Below are 22,057 nucleotides of genomic sequence, written 5' to 3'. Positions count from 1 at the left end.
TCCACAATTACAAAAGCTCAGACAGCTGATGACCACCAGGAGGCAGCACCTCCATTTCTAATGTTTGAACACATCATGAGGAAGAAAATGTTTATTTTCACATTTGATTTGAAGATTTACTCAACCATCAGTTTTTCCGACAAACTCGAGAGAGCAAGAACATCAGAATGAACGCAGCTGTAATCCCTCATCTTCTCCACCAGAGGTGCTCAGAGCCTCACTCGTCTCAGGCACCTGATGGCGTTGCTGATGGATACAGGGTCTCCTGAGTGCAGATGTTATCATGCATAAAGCACCCTACCATCAGTCTAAAGCACGCAAACAGATGCAGAGGTCAAAGGTTAGGCAGGGCGGGGTCTGCAGACTAATGCACCCTTACAGTGCAGGTGGTCACCTGCCCAAACACACAAAACTGCACACAGAGGTTGATTTATGTCTAAAGCATTGTGTCTATATTGATCTTCCTGGAACTTTCTTGGAACGCTTTATCAATAAATGTCTCCTACACATATCAGTAAATGTTCAGAATATCTGTGTACATTTAATATAGGATAATTTCAGCTCTCTGTGTTACTTCCTTTGTCTTTTGCCCTCCTCTATGATTGCCTACCCTCACTGGTTCCACCTGTTCCTCATTCACCTGTCTGCTCCTCTGGTGTGTTCATACCTCACCTTTATTCTGGTTTGGATCTCTGTTTGTTGGGATTCTTGTTAATTAACTTTCAGCTCTTTCTATGTAAGTTTAATTAAAGTTGACTAATGTTAAAGGGATTAGGTACTAACATGGGTTAAAACGCTTCCTTTTCTGTGGAGCTACCTAGATGCTGAGGTACCGCAACCACAACTTTACATCTGCACCATGAAGGCCTCACAGGAAAAAGGATGTGCTGAGGTTGTAAACCAGCAGTGGGAAGGGATTATTTTATTATTAATGAGCAGGTATCTCCATGCCTTCTCTAGAAGCAACTTCAAGCTGCAGGACATGAAAAATGAACTCATTCTACAGTAACGTGCATTAACCTGCCTGTCAGATTTAGTGGCTCATTAACTGAAGGTGCCCTCTGTAACCCCTGGGCACAAATCATAATGAAGAAGCATTTTGTGGGTGTTCATTATAAAATGGTTGTGCACAGGTCAGGAAGTATTTGGTGGGTTAAAAGTTTGATGTGAAGGCATTTTAGTGGCTTTGATTGCAAGCTGAGTTCTTTTTTTCAGGGTGGAGAAAAATATTTCTAATTCCTGTAAAATATTCTAAACTTCATTCATGATTCAAGGTGTCCGTTATCTGATAATCCCGCCACACTCTTACCGCCCGAAAACATCAGGTCCCTCATCCAAATATCTGACTGCTAGCTGCCCGGGCCGAGTCCGGCTTTAATCCCGCTGCATGCCCAGCACGCAGAGCTCTTCTGATTCCTGCTGTCACGTAGATGAACATCTATATCACTCCACTCAGCTGGAAATGTCATTATGTAATGCCACTTTCTCAAAGTGGAAGGCAGATCAGGATGTTCTGCTAATCCAACCAGTTCAGACCATCACATGCTGACAGCCGAGCACTTTTTAGGCGTTTCAGAGCGAGCAAGACCATGAAATGATCCCTGTAGTGTTTTAGTCCCAAAGCTCTACAACATGTTAGTCAGAGGTTATCAGTGTAGGATGACAAAAGCATAATGGTGAAATCAGGACAAAATATTAAAACAAAAATCTATTTACACTGTAGAAGGAGCTCTTAAACATTATTCTTTTAAGTCAAAGGATCTCCAAGGCATAAAGTGAACTGCTATCATCACCCCGTCTACAGGTTGCGCTAACACTCTGTGTACAAACTAGGACTGATTAAATTAGTGCAGAGTCATCAGAAAAGCATCCTGTTGTATGGACTCTAGGCCACATACGTTATCCAAAAGTTTTTATATATATATATATATATATATATATATATATATATATATAATATAAAACCTTAATGTGACGTGAATGTGATGAAGCTACCACTGTCAGACAGGCCTACGAGCTGTTTAGTTAAGTTACAGCTAGCGGGCTAACACCTCCATGTTAGCTATTGCTGTAGAATATAAATGTTAGTTATATAGTTTTTTGCCATTGCAATTTACTGATACTAAAACAATACAATTTAACCTACACAATCGTGGTTACATCTGTAATCAACATTTCATTCATCAACACAACACTATGATTTTGTTACCAAAATGATACAGGCTGCTAGCTTTACCTTAGCCATACTATGGCTTGTTGGTAACGTTAATTACGTTGAAATGATTGATTGATGAAAAATGATTAATTTGAATAACAATAAGGAATAATCATTAAAACATCGATATAAGGACTCACAAATGTCACCAAATTCCTGGAGGGAGATTGCTGAAACTATCGGAATAAATGTGAAGGAATGAAGAAAGTGAAAAAAACTGTGGACAAAGAGCGAGGACCAAGGAGGGGGAAAAAGTCCTGGAATTTTTGGTTTCTGTCGGCTGGCACCGCACATAAAACACCACCACACAACCACAAGGTAATTAACACACACAATGAAGCTCATACAAGAATAAAAGCTGCTGGGTTACATGCATAGGCCCCTCGCAAAGAACCAGCACGGAAGTCTAATTAGTGAGTATCTAACCAAGCTAACCAAGATCCTTTTCAGGAGTTTTATTCTCATTACTATTAAACACAGCAGTTTAGTTTCCACTCGTTTATTCATAGATTTTCACATTTTTTTCCTGTACACCGAGATCAAGTGAAGCCTACTGCACATTTTGAAATTCAGATTACACAGTGACAGACTTACAAAGAAAACAGAGTTTTGACATCACTGGTGAGATTTCTTTCTCCCAAAGAATTTCCAACATGTTTAAAACAAAACCAGCTCCTATTTTTCAACATGTTAACTTTAACAGCATGAACCACAACATCCAAAAGTATTTAAATGTTTTCATTAAAAAAGGAACAGCCTCCCCTGAAAAAAGATTTAACCAGAGAATTAATACAGATGAGGACATAATTATTAGCCCCCCTATTAAAATCTCACTATGTTTAAAGTATTTCTGAAGTGTTGTTAAACAGAGCAAATATTTTTTAATGCAGCTTTTTCAAACATCTTAGTTTAATTTTAAAGTTTTATTGAAAATTATTTCACAAAAACTACCAGGGCAAAAATATTAGCCCCCCTGATGCTCATATACAGTTGTGTATCCTTATTGCTGGATAACAGCCTGCAGTTGTTTACTGTAGTTTTCAACAAATCTCACATGTGTCCTGATCAATCCCAGATTATTCTTCTCTGGCAAACCTCACAAGCTCCTCCAGATCTGGTGGTGTTCAGGCATGGACCTTCACCCCACAGAATTTCAATGGGATTCAAGTCAGTGCTTTGTGGAGGCCGGCCAATAAAGTTCACTTTGGTCATCTGAAGGTCGTTCTTCACCAAGAGTGACGTATGTTTTGGGTCGTTGTCATGTTGGAAGACAAAGCAGTGACCAAGACCCGGTTTTGCTGCTGACTGCTTGAGGTTTTCTTTCAAAAACTTCACATATCCTTCTTTTTTCATGATTCCTTCAACCTTAATGAAATTCCCAGTTCCTGCAACCCCACAGCATAATACTCCCACCACCATGTTTCACTGTGGGGACAGAGTTCTTTGGATTTGGTGTTCTTCTTTCAAAAAACATAAGCAACATCTTTGAGGCCAAAGAGCTCTAGTTTTGTTTCATCTGACCAAAGGACGCAGTTCCAGTATGCATATTTCTCCAGGTGCTTTAGCATACTTCAGTCTGCTTTGAATGTTTCTCTTTGACTGGCATAGAGTTTTTCTTGGTCTAGAACCTCGCAATCCATTCCTGTCCAGGGTTCTAGTGATTGTCTTCTTTGAGACTACAATTCTCGATTTGGCTAATTCATTCACCAGTGCCTTGGTAGTTTTTCTGGAGTCTTTGGACATGTCTCTCACTACTTTTTTTTTCCAGAGTCTTTGAAATCTTTCACTTTCTACCTCTGCCAGGCTTGTTCTGCACTGCGTGGCTCTCTTTGAATTTCTTGATGATACTTCTCACTCCAGTTCTTGACACTTGGAAACGCTATGATAACTTTGTATCTATTGGTCTATGGCTTTGTGAGCATATCTAATCTAATATAATCTAAACTGATTTGTTCTCAAGTGACAGTTCAAACCCTTGCTGAAGTTTTCATACTGTGTGTTTTAACTTCATTTTACAAGCTTTGAGCATTACAAAGTAGAAGCACATCATTACACAGCAGTGGTGTGAGCTGTGATCAACAAAAAGGTCAGTTTTTTGAGGGGCTAATAATATTGACCCTGGTAATTGAGTTTTTTTCTAAAATCATTCTGTTATTGTGTGCAAACAGAAGTAATTTATGATTTCTAAAGAAAGCTAGGGTGTTTAGAAATGCTCTGTTACAAAAAACACTGGAAAATTTTGACACAAACTTTAAATTTCACACTCAGGTGAATAATTTTGTCCTCATCAGTTCTGTCAACTTAATACAAATTTAGGTTTCCTTTTTATGATTGTTTATATCCTACAGTGACTCTTTCACCAGCAGCTGCATAATGTGTATGTGGAGCTCAGCAGAAAACAGAAAGTGGAATTGCTGCATCTTTTATGATCTGGAGGTTGCATCATCAGAAAATAATGATCAAACTAAAAAGAAAAAAGTTCACTTCAGATTTTAAGTAATTCTTATCTCACTGATTTGGTTCAAAGGGTCACTTTCCTCGTACGTTTGATTTTAATTAACTTAAACTGTAAAGCTCGGGGGTGATGCCAGCAGGTATGTGGCTAAAGCAAAACTCAATCTAAACCCCAGACGGGTGACTGACCTGGAATGTGCTTCTGACGCTGAGGTGAAAACTTAAACTGTGGCGTTTGGAAAGTTGATGTGTTTAAAGGTGTTTTCTTAAGAAAGCTGGGCCTGGTTCAATCATCTGATACCGGTGGGTGCTCAGCACCATGATTGGATTCCTGACCTTCTGGCCTGGCGTTGCAGGCTTCTGGTCATTTCTTGAGTGCTGCGTGCTGTGGCTTGTGTAGGCATCAGATGAGCCACCAGGTCGACCCGAACATGACAAAATCTGAGCCTGTTGACAACCTGAAGCTTACGTAACCCTCCCCACGGACAAAAAGACATCAACAAATACATCCATCTAATACTCTGCGGTGGTCACTATATAATCCCCAAACATGAAACATGCAGTGGGGGTGGATAATTGTGCAATTCATATTATGGATGCGATGCAGCCATTGGTGGGTTGCTCAGTTGGTTGTGCTGTTTTATATAAGAGGATTTGCTCCAGTGATGGCCTCTGTGGCACAAGTCCTCTAAAAAGACTCGGGGCTGGATCATCTGTCAGATGGCGCCAGAGCCAATGAACGGAGGGGACAGCGTGACGGTGGATGGGGGTGGGAGTCTTTCTGGTCAAGGAGGATTTTGTCATTTCAGGAAGGGAGAGGGATTAAGCTAGTTTGCCATTTTATAAAGTGTATCTCTGCTGAAGCATAGCCGTAGTGTTTTCCAGAAAGATCAAATGAACATTTGAATAAATTCTAACATTTAGAATCACAGAAAGAAATCTTCTCACTGCAGCAGATCCAAACTGCAAAGTTTAGGTTCTATAGCATCATCTAATCCAAACACGGCTTATCAAATGGACCGCTAAAATGATAAAAGTCTTAAATTAGCACAAAGCAGGGACTTTGGGGATAGCTCATAATCTTGCGAAGCTGACAGCACTGCAGGTGTTATCACAGCACATGCCTACAAAAATTTAATTTTTTAATGGATAACAGCATTACCTTAGTGTTTTAAGGTCAGATTTAGCAAACGTAGATCTCCTACAGCCACCTTGGGGTGGCTGTAGCTCAGTAGGTAGAGCAGGTCACCTACTGATCGGAAGGTCAGCGGTTCGAATCCTGGCTACTCCGGGCTACATGCCAATGTATCCTTGGGCAAGATACTTAACCCCAAGTTGCTCTCCGACCGTTCTGTCGGAGTATGAATGTGAGTGAATGTTAGTTAATTAAAAGCACTTAGCTTCATAAAAATGGAAGTGCTTGTATGAATGGGAGTGCATGGGTGAATGCAAACAGGTTGTATAAGCGCTTTGAGTGCTCATACTGAGTAGAAAAGCGCTATATAAGAACTAGTCCATTTACCATTTAATACAGCCCAACAGAGTGTGCTATCACAGGTACAGAGCATGAGCATAGAGGGCAGCTGCAAAAAGTGAAACTATTCAGATTTTTTCAGCATTTTTTTTTAAAACGCTTTCAACATTTTTTGTCTTTTACTGACTGGAACAGACCTCCCGAGGGTTAAATGTGCAAAAGAACCTGCTGGTTTTGTTCACAATGTGGCCCAGCAGATAGCACCACAGGTACTGCAACATCACCTGTAGTGACTCTATAAAAACTGAAAATATTTATATTTTTTATGCACAATAAAAGCTTTAACATATCTCAGAATAAGAACCAGAGAAGTAAACCTGCATGTCTACAGTTTATTTCTAGCACTAAAATATGCCTAAAAACACGAGAAGAAATTGCAGCAACAAACTGAAGAAAGTCCTCCTCATGTCCAGCATAAGAGCCGTGTATTTTTTTTTTTTTTTTTGCTGATTCAGAAGGATGAAATGGTAATGAGGCATGTAAACTAAAATCTTTGGGTTCAAAACTAGATTTTTCAATATGTTTTTTGTAAATACAAACAAAATTGGAGTTTAATTACCACAAAGCTGGGATTAGGGACCACTGAGTCGGGAACCTCCTTAATCAGGCCCAGCAGACATCTTGACAGGTGCTATATCATAATTAAGGTGTGTGTCCATGAAAATTCAAACTATAACATGTTATGCACAACAGCATTTATTGTTTAATATTTAAGGTCAAGTTTCACTGGCTTGAGGGGACCTCCAAATGGTGAAGATCTGTAAAATAACAGTTTTGTGACGTTCACCTCCATGTCGGTTCGTAAGCCAGACCAGCAGACAGCGCAGAGTTTTCTGCGTCATCAGTTTGAATTAGTGTACTGAGGAATGTAAACTTAACTTAAAAGGTGTTGAAACTATTTATTTTATTTTTATTTTATTTTTATTTATTTTTTAAAATATTGTCTGTACCCTTAAAGTCATCAATTGTAGGAGGCATGTATCCATAAAATAATAAAAGGACCTTTTTAACCCTATAAAGTCAAACGTGTCGACGGGGACACAGCGCACTTCAAATGTCCAGCTGTTTGCAGACTTCGGGCAACAATGACTGTAATAACCCAATGTTGGCTGTGATGCACAATTTCTCAGCTTTCAGAAACTGTTTGAATTTTTCCGATAGGACAAACAGTCACATAATTACGGTAATTCAAAGTGCATTTGATCAGTCGTCTCAGTGGTGACACGTTCGGTGTTAACCAGCTGGCAGGCAAGGGCAGGTCACAGGTGTATCAGCTGCTTTAACTTTAAAAGGTAAAAACACATTTGGATTTCCCTTTGGTTGTGTGGGAAATGATCATTGTTATTGGATTTTGTCATGAACACCAAGCTGATTTACTTTTTCTACTTTTCTGGTGTAGCCAAAATGCGGAAGCACACTTAGATTATTAAAATGTGTCTTTAAAGGTAATCAAACACTCAGATTTAATACAGTACAATGGTGGGTTTTTTTTTAAATGTTCAGTCATCCAACTCCGCAGTCAGACTTCACATAGTTATTAAATTAAAAAAAAAAAAAAAAAAAAACTCCTGCAGGGTAGCTATTAATAGTGTTGCCCTCACGTTAAGATGGCATCCTTTGAAAAAGTGCAATCGACGCCCTCCTCCATTAATGTCATCTTCAGTTGTCCTGTGATAGCCACACTTGCAGGTTACGGGGAAACTGCTGATGTCACCATTACCTTCACCACTTTTTTCAGTATGTCAGGTTGGGGTAACGATGTTTTTTAAATCAGCTGTGTTTGTGTCATAGCCCAGCTGATCTCTGTCTTCTTCAGTTTCTCGTTAAGATCGGAGTGAGATGAAGAATCTGATACTGATGACCTGAAGTTCACACACTGTGAGGTCTTTTGTTTGTTCCCATGAAGCCGAGTCAGTCTCCAGAGTCCCACAGGGTAACTATCCCTCAAAAAAATTGATGATGCTGTAGGTGAGTGGAGCCCAATGGTGGGAATTCAAGGGAATTCTGGGACTTGCAGGTGAGGTTGAAACCCTGGAAAAACATGAGGGGAAAAATATCACACAGTGATTAAGCATGGATACTTTGATTTACAGTTTATCTTTAGTATTCTCCATTCTTAATAACTTTTCAATAATGATATATACAAAGTGACACATATATGCAGTACTTAAGATTGTATATTACTTTTTCTTTGAATCCCAACAAATTCTCATCAAAATCGAGTCATATGTATGAGCCTTTGAAGTGCTGCAGAGCTTGCTGTTTCATATGTTGGTGGTGCTCCAACAAACTGATTAATGGTCATGACTCAGTGTTTATGAGTTTGACGTGTTGCACAATTTGTCACTGAAGAAACCCTAAAAGCTGCCTGACAATTTCAGGTTCAGACTTCGTTCTTGAGCTTGGAGGCAGCTAGCAGCTCTGAGTTCATCTAGAAGGAGCCTTTTGATTGTTGGTAAGGATGTTAAATGTTCTGTCAAGATAAAGTTTAATGTGCAAGACACGAAGTTCCTCATGGAAACAGAAGAAAAACATCAAATACAACCATCCTAAATTCCTTAACAAGCATATCTGCTAGTGAATGTGTCCCATACAGTACCTCAGCTGGGCTTTGTGTCAGTGCTCAGAACCAAAACGTGTACAAATGCTCTCCATCATTAGCACTGTTGTATAAAGTATCCTTCAGTACAAGATAAACAGAGGATGTTCTCTCTGTACTGCAGTGTGTCAGATGGAGGATTTCCCTCCAACCAACCCTCAGCTTCTTTTAACACATCCAACAAATCTCTAATAACACCAGCATCTGCTGCCACCCACATCTGTAAATATTAGCCCTTACAATCAGGCATCTAAATGGTTCTCCCTGCTGTCCAGCGTACGTCAAAGGGATGAGTGACGTTAACGCCTGAGTCTTTCCATTGATTATTTCCCTGTCCAGTGAGGGTTTATGTTGTCAGCTTATTTGATCTCTGTGATGGAAGCGGGGTGGGGAGAGGCAGGGGATTAACAGGCTGGGTTGAAGCTTCATGTAGCAGGAGCTAAGCTTAAGAGTCTGGGTCCTCGGGGACCTTAGGTTGGGGGCGGAGGATGCAGTCTGGTGCTGGTCTGAACATGCAGTTTTTATGCAATTCATACACTCCTCGATCAACTGCGTCAACATTTTATGGAAAAAAAAGATGTTAGAACTAGAGACCATGTTCTGAAGTCATATATCTCACAGTCCAAACCAACTAACCATTCACTACCAGCCTAAACCAGCTCCAGAGAACTCCACCAGAACTTCAGAAGTCTCCCAGCTCTACCAAACCTCCTACCAAATTCCATATGGACTGGAAGTCCTCTTCAGATTGTGGGAAATACTGTATTACAGCATGAGCCCTCAAAGGCTAAAGAAACTTTTGTGAGTGCTACCCATCTTATGGCTTCATCGGGAACAGAGATGTCAACAGCCTCCAGCCTGAGTGCAGCTGGTTGATGCTAACAGTGACGCAGAGCAATTTAAGAGCCACTTAAAACAAAAACTCCTCTAAAACAAATGACTTCAAAAGAGTGCTGAGCCCAAAGCTCCAAAAGCATTTGTTGGACTGAGTGAAGCATCTGATAAAAGAGGCAACTTACATACTAGCGGCGAAGAACTGAGGCACTGAGACTATTTTACATCAATATTAATGAAGGTGTGCTTCAAATGTTGCCTTGGGTTCAGAAAGTCTGAAACATATTGAGCTACCGTAGCTCAGAGTTTCACATGGGCCACTGTTCTGAGATGATCAGTGCTATTTATTTCATCTGTGACTGACATAGCAGTTGTGTCATATACCAAAAATGTAACCTCTGACTGGTTGATTGGTTAGTTGATTTGATCCACGTCAAACTCTGACATTATTTGAACCCGAATAACAGCATGATCTTCTGAACTTCCACTGAGCACCACCAGCAAATATTTCAGTGAAATATCTGGACATCCACTAGACAGACTGACCTATTTTCTACAGACAGTCGTGGTTTGTGGACTGCATACCTTTAATGCACTTTAAACTCTTTGGATCAGGAGAAAACAATTGGATCAACCTGACCTTATTTTACTTCACTAATCTCATATAAACATAATTTCCTGTGGATATGGTGGGGATATGGTACAGTGACATCCATGTCCACCTCTGGATTAATCCAATTACTTTTCTTAACTCTGATGTTATGTATATAATATTATGATTGAGAATTTCATTGTTTTAAAGAATGGGAAGATTTATTCTTGATCAGCTTATAGTCACTAAATATAAATAAAATATTGTGTCACTTCATTGTCTTCATATCCACCAGTCAGTACTTTAATATTTTTCTATACAATCTGAGTACACACACCATGGAGGGGACATTAAAAAGCTGCATATTTACATGCATGATTTATGAAAAACATTCACTCATGAGGTTTTCCACAGTGAGGGTAATCATCCTCTGGCAAAATATAATTGACTGCAGAAGAAAGCAGCTGTGAAAGCAGCTGAAGCATACATGACCTTTGGTCTAAACATTCCCGCAACCGAGCGCTGAGTGTGTCAGCCTGTCAGCTCATTTTAAAATTTTCACCTTTGGCTAATCTGCAGATTATTGCTGTAAACTTTATGTTTGGTCAGAAATATCCATCTCTGAGTATTAGAGGACAGTTTTCAATGTCTTATGTTGTCTGAAACCTCTTCACACTCAACACATTTTTAATAAAAATTGAAACAAATAAATTTCTCTGTTGTTTTCTTTGTTAAAACTAATACAATTTAAAGAGAATATTCTCTCCTTTAGTAATTATGGTCGTGATATTTGTACCTTACAATATCACCATTTCATTTTAGAAACAGAGAAAAACAAAAAAACTCTGTTTAAAAAACGCCTGTGTTGATGTCATCAGTCACTGAATCAGCTACATTTATATTGAAATGGACAAAGTGAAACTTTCACTTTAAGATATGGTCATAGATTCCAAGTATCAACAGGAAAAATGCAGCCGTCACATCCAAATATTTCAGTGAACATTAAACAATCAAGCTGTTAATCTGCTAAATATGATTGTAAATGGATGCCACAGATACTGCAGAATGCAGATGATGAGTTTTAAACATCTAACTTTAATTAACATTATAACTGCATTGATTCCAGACATTCGGGTTTAATGTCACTGCTTTAAAATGAAAGGCTAATTTCTTCTATGGCTCTCATTTTACTGCATATTGAACAGAGCAGGAACAGTTTGTGCAGAGCGCGTGACTGTTTTCATTCAGCATCAGCACATCAGCGTCCCGCTGCATCCTCAAACTAATTAATCAGGTTTTGATTTTCTGTTAATCTGATTTAACAAAAGGGGACCAATCAGCTGCTCCGACACAGGCGCCGTGACAACGGCCTCAATTCATGTCCCACACTGAGACGCATATCACAAATAATTGATTTCCAAGCATTTGCTAATGCTCGACAGATTACCGCCAGAGCACCCGCCGGTCTGAATGAGTCCTGCATGTATGGGACGAGCAGGCCACACAGCGAACGGAAACATCTGCACACACGCAGATGTGCACATGTGAGATGATTAAACAGATGTGGTTTGGGGAAGATCTTTTTGGGGGGGGTTTCACTGTTGCCGAACGTTTTTACTCATCTCTGGCTCTCATCTGAAGGTTTATTTTAAAGTGTGTGAAACACCTTTTAGATCCCCGTGGGACCCCCCCACACTGACTAATCTAACCAGTGCTGTTACTGGGACCATCACTGGACCAGCTGATGTATAATATCCCTCTGGGGGCCTTCCACATGCTTTCTGTTGCTGCTAAACACAAGATTAACCCAATTTTAGCCTTTACTTATTAAATATGACTTAACCCCAAAATAAACCATTCATTTTGGAAGACAGCTTCATCAAGGTCCTCAGAAGGTAGGTGTCCCCACTAATGTAGGTGAACAGGTGGGTTGGCATGTGAGACATGTGAGAGTATTTTGGGCTGTGATTACAAAAAAGAAAGATTTTGAAACTGAAATTGTTTCCTTATAGACGCAACAGTAAATTCAGCAAATAATTACCAGAATAACCCCCAGTTAAAATAATAACTAGGTCTAAGCCTTTGCTTTCCTTCAGCCTCCTTGGACCTCCTTGCTCCTTACCTCCTGCTGGCTCCTCAGCTGCTCATCAACACCATCCAGGGATGTTAAAATGTAAAAATAAGTGTCTGAGAATGAAAACACTGCACAGTGATGCAGCAGCACTTCATGGTTATGAGTCATAACCTTCCTCAGACAAGAGTACTCCTCTTCTCCCTCTCCCTCTCTCGCTCCCTGTCTCCTCTGTCCCGGCTCAGGTCCGGCGTCGGCAGCTCTGCGTGGCCTGCTTTGTTGTTGGGCTCATAGCGGGTCGTGGCGGGCGAGTTCTGCATGACCACCAGGCGTATGGGTGACTGGCTGGGCGGCGCCGGCGTGGTGTCGGGGGCGTACTCCTTGGTGGGGTCTTTGCCACGGCAGTCGTACAGGATACAGGAGATGAGGAACACGAGGAGCAGGATGACATAGCTGGCGACCAGGATGATGAGGTTCAGGGTGACGGGGTCAATCTCCAGGTAGAATTCCATAAATCCCATGGTGCCGCTTCATATCTTGCCCTGGATCCAGAGAAGGAAGAGATGGTGGGAAAATCAAGAACAGAAGTCTGGGAAAGTGAGAGAGAGAAGCAGAAAAAAAAAGCCTGCGATGATGGATGTTGGACAGACAGCTGGCCGGAAAGAGAGAAAGAGCAAAAGAGAGCAGAGGACGGCGTCGGATGATGAAATGACGGGGATCAGCTGAGAGAGAGCGGGCAGTGACAGCAGGCCAGGGTGGATATGAGGCTTTGTGCTTTAAAGGACATTAATCCCCGCTGCTCCTCCAACCTTGACGTTCAGCAGCCAATGATTAAAGCTGCTCAGTTTTAATAACTTAAGCCACCATTTTGATTTTGCCAACTACACGTCCAGCGCAGTGACAAAAATCATACTCAGCAAAATGGAGCCCCGGGCTGTAGCACACACCTGTCAGCCTGCCATAAGTGTTGCTGTGGGGATTTGGGAGTCATGTAATATGTATTAAAACAACTGCTTTATTATGTCACTCTCAGAGATTATTTTTACATTTGAAATTAAATTGTATTAAAAGGAAATAAGGGCCCACAGCAGGCTGCTCTAAACATGTAATTTTGAGAGTACATCCTGATAAAGCTCTTATTTCTGCTGAGCTGCTCTTTTAGGCCAACTTTATCCTTTAACCTATGGAGTCACAGCTTTACGACACACAAAGCTCACATATGGATAAAAAATATATTGTTGGCTATATTGATAGAATTTTGGTAGAAGTAATAAGCTCGGGTTAGCGAACTAGCTGCTATGTTGGGTATCAAACAACATGTCCCTGTTGGCAGGGACATTAGGGACATTAGCAAGAAGAAAGCCAGGGTGTTGGCAATTACATTTTGTTTGTCCAACAGAAACTGATCAGACCCTCATCACATTCATTTCTTTCTCCTACTCTACATCTCAGTGCATCTGGGTATTCACTCTCCTCCCCCACCTTGGCATTCCAGTCCCCCATAAGGATGGTACTGTAATCTTGCCTGATTTGGTGAGTGCCATTGCTTCTCTGTCTCATCCTCCTCATGGTCAGACATTGGTACATAGATCTGGATGATGCTGATATTGAATCGTGCTCTCTTTAGCTTCGTCGTGATGAATCTGTCTGACACAGGCCAATAGCCTATCATTGATGCTGCAATTCTCTTCTTCATCATGATGCCAACAACATACTTTGTGCTCTTTGCCTCCAGAGAATATCCTCTCAACATTTACATCAGATATTCTGGGCTTTGTGTCCTTACGTTCCAGGGAGCAGCTTTGAGCATCTTCTTCTTGTTCTCAGTTGACAGATATCAGCTGTAGACCTCTCTTCAGGAGATTCTGAGCCTACCTCATCACTTCTAGCCTCCTTATTCACAGAGGAAGAAGAGATGCCTCTTCTGTAGCCATTAGAAGACGTAACTGCAGCGAGGCGGGATTGGTCTCCATGACTTGATTTGCTTTTATGACTACCTACCATTGCTGATTATGGGTGAATTATTGGTAGGTCTGGTCCTTTCCAAGGTGACTGGTCACTCATTTGTCTTTGTCAGAGGGTGTCCTGGTGAGTCACATTACCTTGCTGTCATGCCTTTGGAGCCAGTGACCTTACTTACAGGTTCTTCTGCCTCTTCCAACATTCCCAGTCTTTATGCACTGACGAGTGACATTCCTTTAATTGAGTTTTCCTTACTTAGTGTAGCCCAGGCCATATGGCCCCTGGTGTGCACTACCAGCTATTTGGAGCCATACTTGATGACTTCATGAGTTGTGGAGGACCAATGCATAGCACTCACATCTATGAAGTGTGATAGATTGATTTTATCATTGTATTGATTATAGCAATAAAATAGCCATGGTTCGAAAGTAAAATAAGTCATTTGAAAGAGTGTATGTTTATAAATGAGGTAAAAAGCCTCATTGTAACTGATAAGAATACAACCTGTCATGATTCACTCTGTGATCTACTTGCTGAGCTTTTTTTGAGATGTGATGCATGTGATTGATTAGTCATGCCTTCAGCTGCCAGAAGGGGGCGCTCCGGCCGCGATGCCTCATTCTCAATGAAAGTGGTGAAAGAGAAGCATCGTGTCTGAGCACCTTTATAGATTTATCCCCCTTTTCAGGGTGTAACAGAAGCAGATGTGTGGCCAGTACCATACAGTGGTGCTACCCTTTACAAACCCGCCCAATACCCCATTGCTTAATACCACCAAAAAAAAAAAAAGTTTATTTAGCAAAAAATATAAATTGAGAATAGCTGTGTATTCTTCCTGACATGTTTGTGTGTGCAGCAATTCATATGAACTTTAAAAAAAAATGGACCCACCATATGAGCATACACCTCCCCAGGTTTACTACAGTAGGCGTTTTCTTTCAAGTGCACATGAAACACTACACATATAAAGACTAATTTTTTTGTCCTGTGTTTGTTTGTTTATCCTGCTCTACAAAGCGTTCCCAGATTTAACTCTGCCTGTGAAGCTGGATTTAAGAAATAAATGTTTTAGTTTTTAGAGCATGCGCAGCGCCATCTTGTGCCAGTACAGAATGTAACGTTGGTAGGTGGGTTGGTTGGTTGCCGGTAACAGACGTGCATTAGTTTATGTTAGCTAACTAGTGATAGAACCAAAAACTCAGTGGAAAACAAGCAAACTAAAAATCAGTTTAAGGGGTCATTTCTGTATCGTCCCTGGCTGCAGCAATGAGTTCTGTGTTAAAAAAATTCTATGAAAAATGTCAAAAGCTTATCAGCACACAGGCTTTAAGATTCTCATATGTTTACATTTAAAAGTGTATTCCTCTCCTGCTACCTCTTCTGCTGCTACCGCTATTTTAAAAGAACAATCCCTCACTGGCTTCGGCCTTCCATGTATGTTGGGATGGGGGGGCCTTGAAGGATCCACCCAATACACCCTTCAAAGTCTGGACAAAGAAGGGCACATTTGGAGGTGCCCTCGAATTTGGACAGCATTCATTGCTGTGATCAGCCTATGAATGTGCCCTTCATAGGATGCAGCCCCTGAATTTGGACACACCTCCAGTTTTTCATGTGGCCCCTTGGGAAAATGAATTGTCCACCCCTGCCACAGACAGTAAAAATGATGGACGTAGCTTCCTTAAACCTGCATTCTGTCTGATGGACATCAGATGGTGAAAGCTGTGGTTGCAAATGGTCCTATAGAAGTCTGTGAGAAAAAGGCTTTCTTTTTTTTATCTCTGTAAAGTCTGAGTCAACCCCCAATGACTTCCATGTTAAAATGTCCATCTTTTATTTAAATAGTGCCAAATCACAACAAACAGTCGCCTCAAGGCGTGCACAGACAGTACTTTACATTCACAGGACCAATGGTGGATCTGACTGAGTGTCAGAGCAGAACAAAACTCCATCTAACATCCATCCTGCATCTGCTCTCCATTACTCATCACTGTCACAGCTTCCACAGAGTCCCAGCATCACCAGCAAGCTTCACATGAAGACACACGGCTTAAACAACCTCCATAGTTTTTCTCTGAGTGCAGAAACAGTTCAACAAGTTCACAGTAAAAACTGGAGTTCATGTTTCACAGATCTGATTGTGAATGAATCTGCTGTCTGTGGAACTCTGTCATCCCCAGTAAATAAAACACAAATATGAGAAGAGGAAATCCAGTTGTTTCAAATATGTTGTAAAATAACAAAATCAGGAAATACCTTTCAGACCAGGGACACCTAAACTACTGTCCTCGACAGCAGATGGTGAGTGCTGGGGGGGAAGAGGCGGAGTAAAAGTAACAGAGCAGGAAAAATATAGCAAAGCGGATATTAGACTTTAGAGAGAAGCACCCAAACAAGCTGACATGACCTGCTGATGGTAGAACATCAACCTGACCTAATAAACTACAAGACAGGCTCAAAAAAATTCAGAAAGAAGAAACAAGTGCATCTGAGAATCCTCTCAGCGAGTTCCTAAACAGGCCTACAAACTTCAGTGCTAGTATTCAGTTCTCTTTAGACAACATGTAGTTATGAATGTGCATCTCTGCTGAATGCAATCACAGACCTGTCTGCACAGTGGTTGCTTTCCGGTGCAACCGTCAGAGTATGAATGTGTGTGAATGTTAGACAGAAAGCACTTTGAAAATAGTGCTTTGTGTGAATGGGTAAATGCAAAATGTGTGGTAGAAAGCGCTTTGAGTGCTTAGCAAGAGTAGAAAAGTGCTATATAAGAATTAGACCATTTACTATGTTTAGTTCACCGTACAAAGAGTGAGACAGAACTTACAGAGAGGCAAACAGCTAAAAATGACAAGTCTGTACAGGAACAGAGTGTGGGAGTTCAATCACAATCATTTATTGTCCAAATGAATGTAGTTTTAAATCAAATGACATTTTAAATAAAACAATCATGTACATTTAATTTCTGCATTGCGGTAATCTGATCAAACATTCTTGCTTTGTCTGTCTGGACGTCTCCATCATAATGACGTTAACGCCATTATGATTTAACCGGGAGATGTTTCAAACACCTGGAAAGCAAAAGTGAACTGCTCCTCGAGCCTCATTGTGTTTGGATTTTATTTTTTCAGTTTTTGTCAGTTTTAATTTGTAATCCCTGTTTGTTTTCCACTTTAACTTTGTTTTACTCTGGGCCTTTGTTCAGTTTCAGGCCACATCAAGCATTCCAGTCTTCTACAGTCAATATTGTTCCCACTTTTGCTAATTCAGAATTTTTGTCTCTTCATAGTCCTCGGTGCCTCTACAAGGAGGGCCACTGAAGGTTTAAAAAAATACATAAATAATTTAAAAAAAAAACAAAAAAGGACCCCAGGGTGGGCTCCCCCCAAAAATGCAAATTTATGAGATTAACTTTAAAAATTTAAGAGAAAAAAAAAAGAGAAAAATACAAAAGTGGCAAATTAACAAGAAAAAAAAAGAAATTTTATGGTAAAAACACAAATTTTTTTTTTCCCCAAAGTTTTTAAAGTAGCAAGATTGATTCATTTTTAAGGTTAAGGTTTGTACACAGGTACTTTTTAAAACATAGATTTTCCACATTCATTTTGAAAAATATTTTCATCCAAATGAAAATGCAAAAAACGATGGCGAAGTGCTGTCAAGAGCAGAGCATGCCAAAGCAAGCGACCCCCTCACCACAGTGAAACGTCAGCCAATCAGCCGCACAGCTTTTTTCATTACAAGACAAAACCTTTGTTTTTTTGTCCATGTGTAAATGCTGAAACTGAGTTTCTGAAATCTTCACCCTGGACGGAGTTTTTCAAAAACAAAAACAAAAAATGTCACCTAAAAAGCCACACAGAAAAACGCTTTCCAAAAAAACCCATGTGCGTCAGTCTCCCACCGAGCAGAGGCAGCAGTCATGACATGTAAACCTGTGGAGAGAGAGTGAAACCTTCATACGTAGCTTTTGTGTCTAAACAACAGTAGTTTACACTTTTATGTAAACTAACTTGTTCTGGAGTTAAGAGTCTTTTAACTTTACATCCTTTTCCACTTCTCTGTAGCACAGCTGGCATCACCAGGGGTATCAGAGCATTTTATTGAAAACTTGGAGTAATTAATGACTTCACTGCTGCAGTTTTCACACTTTGCAGAGCCATCCAGTGGGCCGAATGGGACCATTTGGTTGGCCAGTTCTCACCCCTTTGTCTCTTTGAGTAGTGGGTTCACAATCAACAAGAAACAACCAGGAAACAACGGAGAACATTTTATGCAAACAGCTGTTTTATTTTAGAAGATACCGACTAGATTTGTTGAACTCATATTGAACTCAATGAATGATCCTCCATCTGACACTGAAGATGATCAAAGTTAGTGTCTGAGACATTAAAGTCAGCAGTAAACTGTTTACTGAGGTCAGTCAGAGCAACATTTTCCGTACACTTATAAAGGACTGGAGGTCTTTTTGTAACCACAGGTATCGCCCCCTAGTGGCCATTAAAGGGAATGCAGGTTAAAAGCTTCACGTTTCAGAGCTAGAAGTTACGTTCATCTGTTATACTGTCTATGCACTAAACTGAGCCATGTCAGGAGACCCTAAGTAACCAAAGCTCTGTGTAGCAAACATCAGCTGAGCTCTGAATGCTTCATATAACAATGACATGTTTCTGTATCCACTAACAGCATTTAACAAACTTTATTCTTAAATGAAGCTTTTTAATACTTATTGTCTGATATTCACACTGAATATGTTCATTTGTTCCCTTCAATAAAAATCAATCAAATCATCAAATCAAATCAGTTGGTGATCGACTAAGTTTGATTGACAGCACAGATGATCAGAGGAGCAGAGTTTTTACCACCCTGATTACGACAGGGACTGAAGTATGGGTGGAGTTTCTGAGTGAAGCAGCAGCCAGTAAAGGAGTAGATCAGAGCTGCAGCATCTACATCATAGAAGGAGACCAGACCCTCCTCATAATCCACAAACACCCCCACCTTCTCAGGACCAGACTGAAGATAGAGGGGGAGTGGAGATCCAATTAGAGCTCTGTACCTGTTTCCATTTCTCAGCCACACAGTCCAGAAACCATTCTGAGGTCTCAGTGTGATTTTTCCCTTCCTGTTGATGGACTCTGTGGCCACCCCGAAATCCCAGTCAGTCTTTCCTTTAACCTGAACCTCAAAGTAAAATCTGCCTGAAGAGAAACTCTGCTTTGCTAAAACCATAGTATAGTTAGAAAATCTCTCTGGGTTGTCTGGAAGATTCTTCCTCACATCACCATCATACACTTGTTTTCCATCATCAGACAGGATGAGTTTAGGATGTGCTGTATCAGGATCAAGAGTCACATCCACTGCATACTGCTGGACCCTCTTCAGCTCAGCCTCAAACAGCTTCTTCTTCTTCTTCTCTTTCCTGAGTGTCTCCTCCAGCTGAGCCACAGCGCTCACCACAGTCCCCTCATATGATGTTGGATGGACACTGCCCTCTGTCCAGTCCTTGGTGGGTGGAGCAGCTTTCAGGGACGAGAAGCTTTGGAGGAGGTGGAGGTGGTCTTCAGAGCGTGAGAGCTGCTCCACCTCAGAGCTTCTCCTCATCAGTTCAGAGATTTCCTGTTCCAGATCCTTGATGAAACCTTCAGCCTGTTTCTCTGTTGCTTTCTTTTTGTCTTCGATCTCCTTTATGAGCTCCTTCAGGCCTCTCTCAACAGACTTCTTCAGAGCAGTGAAGACCTGAACACCTTCTGCTTTCTCTCTGTCTGCAGCATCTCTGCTCATCTTCACTGACTTCTTGACCTCCTGAACCTTCAGTCGTTTCTTCAGGATCATCTGCTGAATTTCAGCATCTATCTTCCCCAGCTCTGTCCTCTTTCCTTCATATTCTTCTCTGAGAGGAACAAACTCGTGGTTCTTGTGGTCTAAAACAGGGCAGAGCATGCAGACACATGTCTGGTCGGTCTTACAGAACAGCTCCAGAGGTTTATCGTGCTTCACACACATCCTGCCTTCCAGGTTCTCCACAGGCTCCACCAGCTGATGTCTTTTCAGACGTGAAGCTGTCAGATGAGGCTCCAGGTGAGTCTCACAGTAGGAGGTCAGACACACCAGGCAGGACTTCAGGGCCTTCAGTTTGGTTCTGGTGCAGACGTCACAGGGAACTTCTCCTGGTTTGGCAGCTTGTTGCTCTGAGCTGCTGCTGCTGGCTTTCTGCTCAGCTTCACGTCTGAACTGAGCAACCACCTCAGAGATGAAGGTGTTAACATGAAGCTCAGGTCTGATATTAAACACCTTTTTACACATGGGACACTGACAGCTCTGATTCATGTCCCAGTGCAGAGTGATGCATTTCTTACAGAAGTTGTGTCCACATGATGTGCTGACTGGATCAGTGAACACATCCAGACAGATGGAGCACAGAAACTGATCTTCAGATTGTAGATTGCTGGAAGCAGACATGTCTGCACTCTGAGGGAGAAAGAAAAAAAGATACATTTTAGTTGAAATTCAGTTTAAATTTCATTTTTAGAAAGAAAGAATCTGGTGTCAGTATTGTACGATTCACATGTGTCTATCAACAGTTTGAGTTATTGATTCTTTGCTGTGATTGGATTTATTTTCTTGTAAAAGCAGAATGAAACAGTTTAATCGTCTGAATGACCAAACCTGCAAGTGACACTGAAAGATGGAAATCACCAAAATGACTCTATTTTTCAGCCACAACATTTAAAACAGGTGTGACTGGCAGATTTTCAGCTTTCTGATGGTTCTTGAATAATGTGTAATGTTATAGTTATATAGTTATATTACAGTCATGTATAATATAATTGTAGCATTAGCCTTCCAATAGACTGTGACCTGTCAGAGTGGACCCCACCTCTCACTCAGTACCATCTGGGACCTTTAATTCCATGAGCAGTTATGAAAATAGATGGATGAAGTTTGCTGATGCTGTTGCTCCACCTTTATTTAGCTCACATTTAACTTCCTGTTCATGTTTTTATTGTTCATGATGAAAATGGTGGGATGTGAGGCTGCCACAAAATATAAGAACCACTGATTTATACAGAAGAACATCTGCTAACAAAGCTCTGCTCACTCAGTTGCAAACACACTGGACTTATTCTCACTGCTTCACAATAAAAGCCTCCATCTGCTTTGCTTTTATTGTGAAAGAGCTAAAGGAAACAAACAGTGTGAGAGCAGGAAGTTTGGAGTCAGCCTGAAGTCCAAAGCACAGAGATTCAGTCCAAAGTCCTGAGCAGTTCTGCAGCGAGACTTTCAAACAGCAGCTCGATGTTTCTGCTGTGGATCTGTGGCTACATGAACACATTTCCACTGACCCAGTGTGACTGTGATGAGTCAGCATGAAATGAACGGAGTGAACTGAAGATTTGTGTGGAAACAGGAAATGTGATCAGCTGCACTCACCACTGTTGCTGAGAGGAGCCTGATGGACTCGGTGAATCTTCTTTTAGAGACAAACAGGACTCGACTGCAGCTCTGCTGCTGCTCTCACACTTTAACTTTCACTTCTGGAAAATGACGTCAACCTTCTTGTGTTTCCGGTGTTGCTCCTCCTCCTGCAGCTCTTTGCCTGGTTTTGCTGTCTCTCCCTTTACAGGAGGAGGAATCAGCTGGTTTATACTCAGTTACTTTGTGCAGCAGGTGGGAGGTGTGAGGAGTGCTGTGTGCGTAAAGCTGACACAGTAATGTTAGAAATGAATTCTTTACAGCTTTGAGTTTTTCTCTCTTTCCAGTCTCCTTCATGTACAACTTTTTTAGTTTGCTGT

At 41.0% G+C, this 22,057-nt stretch overlaps 2 protein-coding genes across 2 annotated transcripts; both read right to left on the bottom strand.

Moving 5' to 3' along the window:
• Positions 1 to 6,109: 6,109 nt before the first annotated feature.
• On the bottom strand, positions 6,110 to 13,030 carry smim36 (small integral membrane protein 36). The gene is made up of 2 exons (XM_030754350.1): positions 12,351 to 13,030; positions 6,110 to 8,234 (listed from the first exon to the last, which is right to left on the bottom strand). Exon 1 carries the CDS (start codon positions 12,818 to 12,820, stop codon positions 12,479 to 12,481), a length of 342 nt encoding a protein of 113 aa, XP_030610210.1. The 5' UTR covers positions 12,821 to 13,030; the 3' UTR covers positions 6,110 to 8,234; positions 12,351 to 12,478.
• Positions 13,031 to 18,547: 5,517 nt separating this feature from the next.
• LOC115797825 (E3 ubiquitin-protein ligase TRIM21-like) lies at positions 18,548 to 21,812 on the bottom strand. The gene is made up of 2 exons (XM_030754346.1): positions 21,696 to 21,812; positions 18,548 to 20,732 (listed from the first exon to the last, which is right to left on the bottom strand). The coding sequence occupies exon 2, from the start codon at positions 20,721 to 20,723 to the stop codon at positions 19,077 to 19,079; it is 1,647 nt and encodes a 548-aa protein (XP_030610206.1). The 5' UTR covers positions 20,724 to 20,732; positions 21,696 to 21,812; the 3' UTR covers positions 18,548 to 19,076.
• Positions 21,813 to 22,057: the final 245 nt, after the last annotated feature.

This window comes from Archocentrus centrarchus, chromosome 19 (genome assembly GCF_007364275.1).
Source record: "Archocentrus centrarchus isolate MPI-CPG fArcCen1 chromosome 19, fArcCen1, whole genome shotgun sequence".
NCBI lineage: Eukaryota > Metazoa > Chordata > Actinopteri > Cichliformes > Cichlidae > Archocentrus > Archocentrus centrarchus.
Note: the sequence above shows the minus strand (reverse complement) of the source record. Positions and strands in the feature narration are given on the sequence as shown.

Bases quoted from the DNA above. Each gene is read 5' to 3' on its own strand.
- smim36 (XM_030754350.1), bottom strand. From the start codon at position 12,820: ATGGGATTTATGGAATTCTACCTGGAGATTGACCCCGTCACCCTGAAC.
- LOC115797825 (XM_030754346.1), bottom strand. From the start codon at position 20,723: ATGTCTGCTTCCAGCAATCTACAATCTGAAGATCAGTTTCTGTGCTCC.